At 40.4% G+C, this 15,070-nt stretch overlaps 1 protein-coding gene across 1 annotated transcript in view; it reads right to left on the bottom strand.

The window, feature by feature from the left end:
- Nucleotides 1–15,070, bottom strand: part of plxnd1 (plexin D1) — a 69,591-nt gene that overhangs the window by 49,005 nt on the left and 5,516 nt on the right. Inside the window, exons 3-7 of the mRNA XM_023273126.3 lie at nt 13,057–13,188; nt 11,647–11,747; nt 6,220–6,349; nt 2,799–2,976; nt 2,434–2,542 (exon numbers count right to left, since the gene is read on the bottom strand). Coding sequence (XP_023128894.2) covers nt 2,434–2,542; nt 2,799–2,976; nt 6,220–6,349; nt 11,647–11,747; nt 13,057–13,188 — 650 coding nt within the window. The remainder of the gene's footprint in view (nt 1–2,433; nt 2,543–2,798; nt 2,977–6,219; nt 6,350–11,646; nt 11,748–13,056; nt 13,189–15,070) is intronic.

The raw sequence follows: 15,070 nt of genomic DNA, 5'->3' as shown, positions 1-15,070 counted from the left end.
CATAATCTTTTTTTTTAACCTAACTTTTACACAACAGTTTATATAACAGTAAATTGTATAGTATTTCTTTGGATTTTTGACAACTGGTTCAAATTATAGGGACACTTTTGCTTTGTGACTGATCTTTTTTTTTTTTTTTTTTTTTTAATCGCTCTGGCATTTTACAGACGAAACAAATGACTAACTAATATATTAATTAGCGAAATAATTGGTCATGAACTGAATTGCAGCCATAAAATATGTTTTATTGTCAAGCCCTTCGGCAAATGATCTGAAACCACTGGTGATATGATCTCAAATTGTTTTGTGAATAGCTATGTGCTTGAATGAAAATGTCCTATCTACTGGAATCTTAGTAGTAGAATAGGGTGGTATATTTTCCATATAATAATAAACAGCAGTAACTCACTTTTTTAATGCCTACTGTGTGACATTAATGGTTTGCACAGACGTTCAGGCCTCAGTATTTAATAGCATATGAATAACCCGATTGTCTGCTTTTTTCATAAAGCTCAAAACAAAGAGACGACTATCTGGTTTCATTGAGGACAAGTGCTTCATAACACAGTCTTTAGGGATTATTAACAAAAGCAGCATGCGGTGATTAAAATCAGATAGAGTATAGCAGTTTCGCACTTTGCAGCTCAATGCTCATCCTGTGATTATGGCACTTTGCTCATTATCACCTTCGACAAACCGCCGTCTAATTTCACACTCCTGGACCTCGTCGAGCACCGAGGCCATGTGCACATTCAGGGTGCAGTCTTGCACACGTGTGACTGCGACTGCTGTGTTCACACCTCAAAACTGCTTTCAAAAAACTGAACAAAAGGAACAAACTCAAACCCTTTTCAGTCTCAGGGAATCAGTCAAACACACAAACACAAACACACACACTGTGATGGCCCTCTAAGCCCAAGATCTGCCCATCAGATAAAGTGGATCCTCTGACATGGTCCAACATGCAGGAGGAAGCCAGCTGGATTGTCTCCAGACATGAGAAAACCCTCTTTGTGACCAGGCCATAGAAGTCACAGTCCTTCACAAAAACAAACATCGCCACGATCAGCCAGACATACATATCTAATTTCCTTTGGCTTAACGTTTACAGCATATTAATCCCACATTTGATCCTGCATAGAGAAACCTTGAGTAAGCCAAACACACAATAAGCCCTCCAAGGGGACATGTCGGCAATATTTACCCACTGAGGCCTAAATAGAAAGCAGGGGGTAAAACATGCAGGAGGTTGGGGACAAAGTGGACAGATAGAAGACAAACACAGAGGAGAAGCTTTGTGTGCGCATCTCAAATACCATAAAGAGTCGAGCTGATATTTTGGCCAACATCTGCTGTTTGAGGATTGCAATAGATGTAGTTTATTAGTATTTATGCTGCATTTGGAAAGGTTTATTTTGAGGGGTCTGTTGGAAATCAAGTGGACAAGACTGAAGGTTTAAGCAGCGGTGGTACAGTAGAAGTCCTCAGAACCAGTACTTCAGTAAAACTGAAAAAGATCCATTACAAATTAAAGTCCCACTTATTCTTTTTTTAAAGTAATATTATCAAGATAATATAGCTAAACAAAACAAAAGTTAAGTGCTCATTGCGGAGAAAAGTGGCCTCAGTGGCTGATTCATTATTAAATGTTTCATAATTAGATCATTACTGATGCATCAATGCCTAAGAAGCCATTTACTGTTGTTTTCTGGGATGGAGCCAGATTAATCTAGTTTATATACAGTTTAGTAGCCTAGTACAGTGGCTCCCAACAAGCCCCAAAGGGTCACAAGATCAATCTGAGGGTTCATGGGATCATTAATTTGGTGTCACATAAGAAAATGAGTGTATTTTACAAATTGTATCTTTAAGAGTTATTCACATTTCCACATTATTTAAAAAGTTCAGAGGGGAGATAACTCTTTTAAACATGGGACACCAGTTAGATGCTGCTTTTTAGCACCAGGTCATTAGCCAAAAATCTGAGAGGCACCTGTTTAATCCTTGACAATATAATCTCATACTGCATTTTGTCATGACGTCAGAAACCTGACCTTAGTTATAGTAATTAGTAAAACTGGGAAGTTCTGAGGACGAGCCTTGAGCGTTTAGTCATGTTCCTCAAGTCCTCCATGACTGGGGCACATCGTAATGCTGGGGAAGGCTGCTGTTGTTAAGTGCGTGTTACATGTCAAATGAACATCCACATGTATGCCTGGCCCCAGGATTTTGCAGCAGAAACTTGCATTGCAATGAGATATTCAGTGCCATCACTGGTTTTAATGTAGCCGCTGGGTGTATTTTCCACCGCTGTATCTAAGAATGAATTTGGACGTTCGGGACCACAGTGACGCTGTAAGTTGGCTGAGCACTACAAACTGAATAAATCAGAGATTTAAGATAAACCGAGATGACAATAAATGCATGACTCACGACGTCTTGGGATGTATTGCTCCAGTCCTCTCGCAGTCATAGATGATGAAGCTTCCCGATACCACAGATGTGCCATTCACTTTGATCGCCACAGAAACAGTCAGGTGATCTGGAGAAACAAAGGCATGTACACAACACTGCATGTGTCAAGGATTGGAGATGCTATCGCTGTCATAACACAAACTAGACGGCAAGACATCCTGACGCTTTACTGACTGCTGCATTTTGAAAGATGAAAGGGGAAATTATATTTGTTCTAATAAAAAGGAAAAAAAAAAAATCACATACCGTAACTGTACTTGTGTTGAAAAATATGACTGGCAGCATTGGCTCACAGCCAAATGAGTGCATGTTTGCAGTCTCACCTGTGCCAGGAAGGATCGGTTGGTATTTTTCTCGAGGGAGCAAGGGACAGGTTTGGATCTGAGCAGGACCGTAGTCCAGGTGCACCGTGGCAGCTGTAGAAACTCCCGGCCCATATTCACACTCCACCCGCGAGCCGATCAGATCAGGAACACTGCCATTTATCAGGATGCCAACATCCTGTGACAAAAACAGACACAGGAGCAGAAATATGAATAGCTGCTCTTCTTGATCAAATTAATTCTAAATTTAAGTTCCTCGCGTTTACACATGTGTATTCCAATCCAGTTAATGTACACTTAATCTTTGGTAGAGGGCGAATGGTGTTGGCATTACTTCAAGTTTGTTCAGTAGTTCAGGCAGAGAAACTAATGTGTAATGAAGAAACAGATGGCGCAGTGCTACATTCACATCTAAATCTGGATTTGTGATAAAGCAAGACAGATGTATAATGAGAAACATAACACCTCACTGACATGACTGGGTTTCAGCTAAATGATTTCAATGTGAGAAAAAATAAGGAGGAGGGAGGTGAGGATTGTTAAGCAGAGAGGAAGAGCAAGATGACACATTCTGCAGCTCAGCAGGTAGGGGCTGAAGTGGCCAGCAGCATGTGCTAACATGTCTTAAAAATCTGCTCCATTGTTTGGCGGAATTGATCATTTCCTGGTGAAGGCCCTGACGTCCTGCCTGCTGGTTCCTGTTTGGGGAGACAACCTTGAGCTGAGCTTCCTGCCTGTAGATCATGCAGCTGGTGGACCAATTACAGCCCAGCTATGCTGACCTTCATAACAAGCAAATATCCACAATTAACGAACCAATTAATGACTTGTCGTCTCTGAGTCTCATCAAATTATGATCTGTAATTAAAGGTCAAATATATTCCAAGAGTCAGATTTCAGTGAACTAATTATGGCATTGTTATCCTTCTGCTACATGAGATACCGACGGGAGAGAAATGATTGAAAACAACAGTTTGCATGTCGTAACCTCAAATATAATGCAGAAACTCTTTTATAGTGATATATAATCAGTGCAGGAGCGTCACTAATCCATACAATAACACCTACAAATGATTGCCTAAAAGTGAACCTAGCAGATTATGAGAGGTGATGTGCATCCAACACTGAAGTCAAGAAGGTAGTAATGAAGCTTATCTTGCTCTTCAGTGGAGCAGAGAAGCCACACTTTGTTTTTCGTGCATTGAAAAGTAGAACAAAAAAAATCTAAGTTTGGCATGTGTTTTTCATTAGCACAACAGGAACTCATATTAGGATAATTAGAATCATGCAATACAACTCATGTAAAGTAATTTTGTTCCAAACTTTGACATCCACTACAGCATACAAACACTAGTGTTTAGCAGTCACTCTGTTGCTCACTTAACATTGCTTTGGCACAAAATGTATTAACCCTGTAAAACCCACGGTTGCAAATTCAGCATCAGTTATATATTTTTTTCTATTCGCTCTCTCTGCAATTAATCGCACTGTCAAATAGCAATATTTGACACAATAACTGAATTTTTTCAATTCAAATAAAATTGTAATAAAATTGTAATAAAAATTTATAAAAATATAGAAAAAGGTGATTTTGATTATTTAAAGCATAGATTTAGTTAGTTTTTTCCATAGTATGGTACATAACATCGGCATAAGTAGTTCAAGGATGTTCAGAAAGTTGAAAATCCACAGATTCATTCTGTTTTCATAGTTTCTGGTAAATGGTCTAATTTAATTAACGGGTTATTTTCGTTGCAATTAATTAATCGAAATTAACGCGTTAAAGTCCCCGCCCTAATGTATGTATGAATGAATGTATGTATGAAAGGATGTACGTATGTATGTATGGATGGATGGATGGATGGATGGATGGATATAATTTACTTTGTTCAGTTTTATTTATTTTTGCAAATTGTTTTCGATATTTGGGTTTATATGTTATTCGTTTTTCTGTTTTATTTTATTTTTTCCTTGTTTTTTGTATATTTGGGTATATATATATTGGTTTATGTATTTTTTTATTTTATAGTTTAGCTGTATGCTTTTTTTATTTTATATATATATATATATATATATATATATATATCTATATATATATATATATATATATATATATATATCTTTTTAAAATTGTATTTATTTATTTATTGAGTCTTACAGGATTGAGCAAATGTTTTTCTGATTCAAATTCAGCTATCACCATGAAAGTTCTGCTTTTAATCTCCATTTTACAAATGTTTACATTTCAGATTTATTATTTCCTGTTTCAGCTATGTATAAGAAAATATAATGTAATACAATAAAGTGACAGCAAATACTATTTATAATAAAATATAATTAAGATTAAAAACACCTTAGATGACCTCCATAAAAGACAGTCAAAGAAAGCGGGCAAGAAAATGTCATAGTTTGGGAAATTGGTGTCATTTTTCTTTAATCCAGATAATATTTAGATTAAATGGTTTGCTGAGATTAACTGTTTTGATGAGCTGCATGTTGGTGAAAAGAGCCTCATGGTTTTTGGACTCAATAAAGAGAAATGTGTGGTAATAATTTTCTTTCTTGCATCCATGAATGTGCGTTTCTTTTTTTCTGGGGATTTGGAGCTGTCAAGAGTCTATTTCAAGAGTCTATTGTGATAATAGTTTAGGAGTAGCTCCTCCATTTTTAAGAATTTGCAACAATATCCACCAATAGTACACTGAAAAAATCAAGCAAATTCAGCAGCTTACAGCAACATTTCATCATAGTAGTTCATCTGATCAGTTTATTTACAGTACTTCAGGAAGATATTTCCCACCTGACATCAATGAACCAACCACCTACAGCTCAGATGGAATTCTGACAGATGCGCATTTTTGGCTTTCAGGATCTGGACTTCAGGATATTCCACTTGAAATATAATATTAACTAGACTACACTAACAGCTTTAATTTGAGTAGGTTTACGTCAAGAGGTGTGTGGGCGATACAGCGCTTTTAACACATAATGCTCAAATTTCACCGGTTCAAACATAAGTAGTTGGTTACTAAATGTTTTTGGGCAGTTGTGTGTTATTTACTTCAACACTAAAGAGCTAGCATGTGGCTCAGAGGTGAAAGCAGCGAGACTGAACAAAGACAGCTAGCAGAACAACTAAACAAGTACTTAGCTTAACAAAAAATGTTTTAGTACTGTTAAGTTGTGGTGGTGGATGGAGCTGCAGCAGCAGACAGTGTTGGCATTATTTAATCAGCAGAGTAATAATAACAGGCTGTACAATAATAGTGAGAGGTGTCAGGTTATAAAGGTGGTCATGAGACATTTGCTTTAAATACACTGGCCCCATTGCAGCCATTCCTTTATGTGGATCAACAGTCATGTCTGATTGACTTATTCACTGGATGTGATGGCAACAGTAACAATGGACAGTTAACGATACCTTGATGTCTGCAGCGATGCTGATCTCTGGAGGCGTCAGGGTCATGGACGGACACTGCTGAGGGCCTTCAGCCATGCTGATCCAGGAACGTGCCAACAGCCCCTGAGCACACTCCTTCTGGATGGTACATCTGCACAGAGTGACAGAATTAAAGTCATATCCATCATTGCTAATTTTAGATTTTAGCTGAGATTCAACATAATTTTCGGATTCTTCCTGTGCTGCATGAACATTCACACATCTCCTTGTTCCCTCATATATAGTAACTGCTTGTCATTGCTAGAGCTGGAAGTCAAAACCAGTGGACCACCACACTGGTGTGTGCATATGAAGCCTCTAGGTGGACATTTTATTCTTTGTGAGGAGAGCACAAACTTTTATGTTTCCATTTCATTCCAGGATTTGATGAATTCTCACCGTTGGGTTTCATGGTCTGCTTCCCACAGATTTATGAGGTGCTCTGTGCTCCTAATGTCACATTCAGACCTCGGCTGTCAGTTTGCCTGGTTCAACACAAGGGACTACTTGACTCTGGGTCATACACCCCATCCCGCCTGCACCACGATCAGGGGCCAGTTACAGATAGGAGAATAATAAAACTACCAGTCCGATTCTTCATCTGCATGCACCAACAGAGTGCTTCCATGAATCTGAGTGTTTGTTTGCCTGGACACACATAAAGCATACAGTGTGTGAATGTGTCCCAATCTGTGAGTATAATGAATGTCGAGGACAGAAGAATTGTAAAAGGGCATTCAGCAGGCAAGGTGGCCTCACATTCTGACTTTTGCTTCACTAATGAACTTCACCGTTGGCACAGAGTTCAGTTCATCTGCAGTACAGACTGGAAGGACAAAGTGACCTCAGAGCAAGGACAAACCAAAGAGGCCCCATTTAGCAACGTCCTAACCCGCCACATAATGAGTTTGGCACATCCCACTTCTCTGTCACACTTTCACAGTTGTTTTAAAATAAAGTGTGTCTGTGTGTCCCTGCATGCCTGTAAGTGTGAGTATTTGTAATGTCAAAGTGAATGTCCAGAATCTCAGTCCTGTTGGCACTCGGGGACTCAGAGGTCAGCTGCTGGACTAAAAATAGGCATAAGCAGCTCTGTGAGCCGCAGAAACAACACCCAGGCACAAACAAACTCATAAACTCTCAACATGCTTTCAACAAACCCAATAGTCACACTAAAATGGAAGATAAATAGTCTAATAAACTGAAAAAGTAACACTTGTTTAGCTACTGGTTTCCCACTCATTTTGAAAGCTGATCTTTGAGTACAGATGGGTATTTAATACTCCCAGTGATGCTGCTGAGACTTAGTTTCATATCTTCCTTTGAGGAATAGAAACACTGTTCCAGTTTTTCAGTTCACCACTTTGGTCCAAAATGAAATATCTCAGTAGATATTGAACAGACTGGCACAATCATGACAGCTGTGACCTCAGAGAATGAAATCTTAATAACTGTGCCGGTCCAACTTTTCTTCCAGCGCCACTGGAGGTAAAAAATTTAATTTGTCTGACACCTTGGTTTATGAGGAAAATACCTGCAATTCCCAGCAGCATCTGAGGGTGAAGATGGTAAAGATCAGTTACCTAATAGCAAATGAAGTCATCAGCACTCCCGAGTATCTAATACTTTTAATGTTGCATGACAGCAGAAACAAATGGACGTGTTTCAGCCTGAGGATGAAGAAAGCTGCAGGCATCAGTTTCTTTCTGTTGTCATGCAACATTAAAAGTATTAAATTGCTAATTGTAAGTGCTGATGACTTCATCTGGTATTTTGTGACTTGTTGGGTAAGAGCCCATCAATCTCTATGAGGATTTTTGAGTCGAGCACGCCAGTTCTTTTGTTTGAGTAAACATAGTTACCTGCCAAACATGAGCATGTAAACACTGTCATTGTGAGATAGTTAGTGTGCTGATGTTAGCTGTGCCAAAGCACAACACAACCAGCAACCTCTGAGGATGAAAAATGAAGCAGATGTGGAAGTGCCAAAAACCGCTGTTCCTCCACCGGCCACATGAGGCTGACTACAAAAGAGTCAATCCCCATAGAGCTCCATGTTAAAAAGCACAAAGTTAAAGCAGAAAAAAACATATTTACAGCGTATTTCCTTATTCATGACAACTGTACAGGGGGTGAATTTTGATATAATTCAGTTGTTTAAATTGTGTTAACTTTTAAAGTTATGCATAATTAAGGGCTTAGCCATCCAAAGCTCATTGATGTTTGCATAACTCACCTCAACTTCATTCGTGCGCCACCTCTTTGATATTTTTTGAGTTAGCTGGGAGTAAGAAGGAGGAAGGCAATATGGCAATGGATGGAGCCACCACAGTTAGCTTTAAAACCAATTTTCAGGAATCTGTTTGTGGCATTACGGAAGGTTTGTCCGTCTTTATATGCAGACTATGATCAGCCTCACTGAGGTCCAAGCATGGACGTAGACTCATTAGGCTTGTTCTTTTCATACCCCATTTCAATTATTTCAACAAAACATGTCAAACTTTGAAAAAACTGGTCTAGGTAGGAACATTTCTGATCAAAGAATATTGAATCAAGATCAAAGAAAGTGTTCATTGCAAACCTCTGGTAAATGAGCATAGAGGGACTGTGTGTGGCGTGAGAAAACAAATCTGAAAATATATATAGGCAAAAGTCTGCAAAAACGAAGAAAACCTTATTTAAATTGCTGTGGACAGGGAAAAATACAAGAAAGCTTTTCATCCTCAGTTTTAATTATGCCAGTCAGCTCTCAAAAGTTATAATCAATGCAAGCCCACAACTAACCATGAATCATATCAGTATGTTAAGATACAGTAAATTAGCATTTTTTATTAAGTCATTAAGTAAAAAAACCTCCTCTTGGGTTATCATGGGTCAAAAGTGCCCTCTTTGTTTTCCATCTGGAAGATTATATTTAGTTTATCCAGTAAACTCCAGATTTTATCTTTAAGTACCGAATGTCCTCATAAATGCCAGTTAGCATAAACGGAAGCGGACATCCAGGAAACTTCATCTTACCATCTCAAAAGAAAAAGACATACAGTCTCGGATGAACATCAACAAACAGTTTGGGAGTCGCAAATACTAGCAAATACACCAAGTCACTCAGATCATGTTTTTTCCTTTCTCTATTTTTCTTTTTCTAGTCTTTATTCAAAATCATTCATGTCTCGCCTGCTAATTCAAACAACAATTTGATCAAGCGCTGCAGTGGGAGAAAATCAATTCAAATTTTTCTCTTTTCACTAAAAGTCAGGCAGTGCTAATGAACATAGAATAAACATACAGGAGCTGCGCACACACTAACACACTCCTCACCTGCCTCACCGCTGCCTGCTGACTTTAAAAAGCTGCTCAAACAGATCCTTAAAATAAACACAGCCAACATATGCAGTTAAAATATGACCTGAGAAAACTCATCACCTCCTAAGTGTCGCTACGTCAGATAAGGTGGGAAGCCAGTTAGACTGTTGAACAGCAGGAGAATGAACATATGAGTTTCTAACTGCAAACACACAGACACAAACACACACTAAGACGCACACAAAGTCGCTGCGAGATAAGCACATGCAGATAAGCACGATAATTTGTGAATAGCAGAGACTGCACGTGATGCATAATTTGATTCAAATAAAGATATTAAAGTGCTTTCTTGTGACATGTGGCAGATTAAACCAGCTCCGGCATGAAAAGAGTGATCAAGGACTGAGCTTTATCTCTGGCAGAGAAACTAGCTTTCTCTTTTTCAGACAACAATGCTGCCTCCAATAAGCGGACAGACATGTTTTCATGCTCCCTCTACATGCAGACGTGCTGAGAGACGTCAGAACCATGCATAAAATCAAACCGGCACCCACGGAGACATAGTGGCTTCACAGATTCTAAGATCTAGCGGCCCTTTTTTCCCATCTCTGGTGGTATCAGACAGAGAGGTGATGGAGGAGACCATACACCCCCACACATCAACCCCTCGATCCCCCGGGCTCTGAGGCTGCAGCGCCAGCCCAGCGGCCGGCGTGACTGGCCAAACAGTGCATCAAACACACACACACACACACACACACACACACACACACACACACACACACTCATGACATCAGCTCCCTGGCCTCTGAGAGCCAGACAGCGACACACACTCATGCTGACACTTACACACAGGCTTACACACTTTGACATTTCCTTGTCAAAAGAACCAGTGTGCACTCTCCCTCCCACCACCATCATCACAATCAACGCTCCTTTGTAGAGGGATAGTGAGGAGGACAAGGGCACTGGGGGAGGAGGAGAAGACGAGGACGAGGGAGACAGAGAGGGAGGTTGAGAGAGAGGGATAACTAAACTCTCAAAGCTACTGAAAAATGCGAGGGCAGAAAACGAAAAAAAAGGAAGCTGAAGACAGAGAATCACAAGGGTAAAAAATGCAGTGAAGCGCGAAAGGGACTGGGATAAAGAGACGACAGATAGATAAATAAGGAGAGGAGCCAGGGAGATGACAGTGAGACAGTCTGACCACATACACACAAACACACAACACTCATCAGTTCCACTCTTCCAGCTCTGAATGGCCCCTGGCAATGCCAGAGCCTCCAGAGCTGCAGCACAGCTCATCACAAAATTCACTATCTCATCTGATCTGCTTTAATCACCAAGCAACCAACCAACTCACACACACTAACACGCAGACAAACAACCGGCAAACAAACACATCTCGACACCACACATATTCTCCCTGAAAGCCAGTGAATGCAGGGCCAGAGAGCCAGTCCTGACAGAGCCACATTAATCACAGTGTACGCTCGCCTGCTCACAGTTACATTTCAGCCAAGTCACTGGGCGCTCCAAAGCCTGTAACTCCCTCCCCGAACTACCAAAGATCCAGGGGAGCGCTCCAAACAATGATGTTACTCCCGGGTCTGAGGACTAATGAAAAGCAAATCAATTCTGCTCGATCCAACAACAGCCTTCCAACCCAAAAATACACTCTGTTACTGCCAAGGCTCATTCAGCCAGGCGACATTTTAGAAAATGAGAATGAGTGTGATGAAAACCAGCAAACGAGCCGCAGTGGTTTTATTGATGCAAATACTTAAAGTATCAAAACGACAAGCAGGAATTATTTTATTGTTCCATCAATGTGATCTTTTACTGCTTCAAAATGAGTACATTAGGTTTAGTCAATCACTCATAAAAACAACTGCAACTAGACTCCTGCTTAAACAGGAGTTTACAGAGACAGTAAACATTTCCACAATTCACGTCCATGCTGTTTGATTACGTCAGGATGCATGTGGCGTGTGCGTGACACCAAAGCATATCAGAATATCGGCGGAGCAGAGGTTGAGAAGGGATGGACAACAAGTCTGAAGGAGACAGTTAAAGTAACAGAATCTGAGCTTGTGTGTTTCTTACCGATTCTCCAGAGTACACCAGCCACAGTGGGCGTCTCCGGCTCCCAAACAGTCACTGCAGCTCCTCCACTGGTCGCACTGAGCCACTTTCACTCTCAGCATCTGCACAACACAGCACAAAGACCAAACATGCACACAACATTTTAAACACTGGCAACTGACAGAGAATTACAATAATATCAAGCAAAAACACCCACCGCCTAACTTCTCAAATGTAAAGATTTGCTTGTGTTCTCTCTTTTGCATCATTGTGATTTGAAAGATTGAGATTTGTACGTTGGCCAGACAAAATCAATTTGAAAACTGTGGCCTTGTGGGAAAATATGATGGATGTCTTCACCCTCATCTGACACCTTATTGATTAAACAATCAATTAGACAGTCAATACACTAATCTAACACAGAAGAAGGCAACACTTGAGCATGCACAGTCCTGCCTTAGTAAACAGTAAAAAAAAATATTTAACAAATGGTTTGTGACACTTTTATGGAGTTGTCCTGCAAAGCTGATCTGACATGTACAGTGTTTATTAATGGACAGTAACTATCACCAGTTTCTGCTGCACAGTACTTGCAAGTGACCACAGGAGAAATTAGAGTCATTAGCACATGTATAATGCTTAAAACTGCATTATAATGTGTTATAACGTGTTTAATAAATGATTATATTGTATACTGCTTATACTGAAAAGACTATGTGTCCCAAAATTCTGGAGATAACACTGTACTACGCAATTGCTTTTCCAGAAATGGTGTATCTGACAAATTAACTTATATTGTAGGTTAACATAAACATGAAGGGAATGACAGACTCCTACGCCAGAAATGGAAACTGCTATGCAATAAGTTGTTACAGATTTTAAATTCAAAGAAAAGCTATTGCTGAAAAAATGAGAACCATGAATAGTATTATAAATCTGTTGTGATTCAACAAAAATGTTAAAGATTCAACTCATATTTGTTGCTTTGAAAGATATTTTGGAACAGTTGGCCATGTGAGTGTCTAAAAAGAACTTTCGCTTATCAGTGTGCATGTCAAACTTTTCTTCTGTGGCGGGGAGCACAGTGATTTAATCTGAGCACAATCCACTAACAATCAGGTGCATTTTTTGCTGTGCTGAACAGAAAATGCTGGAGGTGCCGCCACATCCTGTCACAAGCACAACTGTTATGAAACATTTTGGTTTTGAAAATGCAGCCCTGAAAGCTACTCAAGGTCTGCACACGCGTCTGTCTTCGCCACAAACACAAGAACGTTCTGCTAAATTGAGACGAGCGGCATCCAGCTGAAGGGAAACGACGTCTGATTGCGGTTATTATGGCTCATCTCCATGTTGACATGAATAAATTAGTGACAGCAGTGCAGAGGATCAACAAACATGTTGAGGTTGAAACCTCGCCCGCAGCCTTACGTGGTGAGAGGTCATCACATAGAGAAAGTTGCTGTCGTTGGGGTCGAAGGTCATGATGTGGTGGACCGCTTCGCCGGCCGGCAGCTTCAGTGTCCACTGACTGGCTACGGTCATGTTCGCCAGGAGGGTCAGCTGTGGAAAACATGGACACAAGTTGAATCACGGAGCAATAAAAACGCCTTACTTCATATTCAAACTGAGGAATTTCTCATGCATTGAGAACTGCTCGCCATAATCAAATTTTCTTTCTGTTGCACATTCAGGCTCAGATGTTTTGCTCAGCAACACCTGAGAAGAAGCAGCTTCGTTTTCCCCTCATTTCCTTTTCGCTGAATTTCACGAGATTCACACCTTTAACTTTCATACTGTGATAACTACCTGGAGGCTGCTGTTACTTTCTATGAGCACTGTGATATATGAAGATACTCCATCACATGTTTCTGAATGTCATACTTTTGTATTAATACTGGTTTAACAGGAATGACATTGTTGTTTTCTATTATTATTTGATTGTACATTAAACAATGCTATTTTTTTTGCAATATGAAGCATCTTGTCTGAGTTTCTCACTTGTTTTATGTGGCAAAAGATTGTGTAGTAGAGCTCAAGGCTTTTTATATTCCTGGTTGGAAGATGTGTGAGTAACATAGAGGGTGAAGGTCTGTAAAATGTGTTTTTATGACGCGAACTGTACAATATGTAGATGCCAGATAATGTTTATATGGTGAATCCCTGCTTATGGGTGGTTGGATTAGGTGTTAGGATGTTGTTTCTTTGTCACTGTGCTGCACATGGTGTGTAATAAATGTCCAAACAAGGATTGAATTAATCTTTGTCTGAGCCCCCTCGTTCATCCACATTTAAAGGCCAGCATGACAGCATCAGCAAGATAAATATATTCTTTCGTGTGGAAACGTTAGCTCCTCCAAACCTTTCTGGAATACACAAGAGAGCAACCCAACTCTCTCTGCTAATTAAATTCAAGTATGTATAAACAATAGCTGCCGGATTTAGTAAAGCGATTTTTGCTCCTATCCTTTATTTTTAAATATTTTTTCATGTTCCACCTTCTCAAATACTTTTTTTTTTTTTTTTTTTTTTTTAAGATGCTTTTTGTTCATGCAGTGTGCCTAATCTCGTTCTGCCGAGCGGTGATTTATCTACACGCTGGCCTTCCTACAGCTCCAGATAATAAAACGGGTGACATGTTCTCACGTACGCACACACATACACACACACAGAGCTGTGTAGAAAAAACAAACTGTGCTGAGTGAGACTTCCTGTCACGCAGACAGTGAAAGCTCTTATTTCTGCGATTTGTCGGGTCTCCCTTCAGTGGCGACATCCTGCCATCCTGAGGAACTGGCAAACTGACCGGCATCTGGTGACAAGCTCGAGCTGTGTCACTTCTCCATCCGCTGAACACACAAACAGGCACAGACGCACACACTGAGCCATCCCCACCCACTGAGACGTGCTGGTTAATGTTAAACCCAAGCAGACAGAAGCTTAGTAAACCACTGGCTTAACCTGCGATGAAAGGCATTATCTCAGCCTCCAAATATCACTGTCGTTTTTATAACACCACCCACCCCTCTGCGCACACACACACACACACACACACACACACACACACACACACACACACACACACACACACACACACACACACACACACACACACACACACACACACACACACACACACACACACACACACACACAGAGGCTCTCCTGCCTTGGTGATAGCAAGCAGCTGTGCTATGTCCTCACCCCGCACCCCAGTGACTACAAACACACATGCAGGGTGACACAGTGAGCAGCGAGTAAACAGCAGCCCACACACCTGGATGGGGAGCAGAGAGGTGGAGTAGTGAGGAGAGCTGTGGCACAGTACACCACCAGGTCAGCTGACAAAACACCTGCTGTACTGGCAGGTCTCGCCGAGTCCATTCTCTGTCTATCTCCACACAGATGAAAGACCCTATTCAAGCAAGGAGTGCTCAGCTGCTGT

This window comes from Amphiprion ocellaris, chromosome 8 (genome assembly GCF_022539595.1).
Source record: "Amphiprion ocellaris isolate individual 3 ecotype Okinawa chromosome 8, ASM2253959v1, whole genome shotgun sequence".
Lineage (NCBI taxonomy): Eukaryota > Metazoa > Chordata > Actinopteri > Pomacentridae > Amphiprion > Amphiprion ocellaris.
The sequence above is the reverse complement of the archived record's forward strand: the minus strand, read 5'-3'. Positions and strand labels throughout refer to the sequence as shown.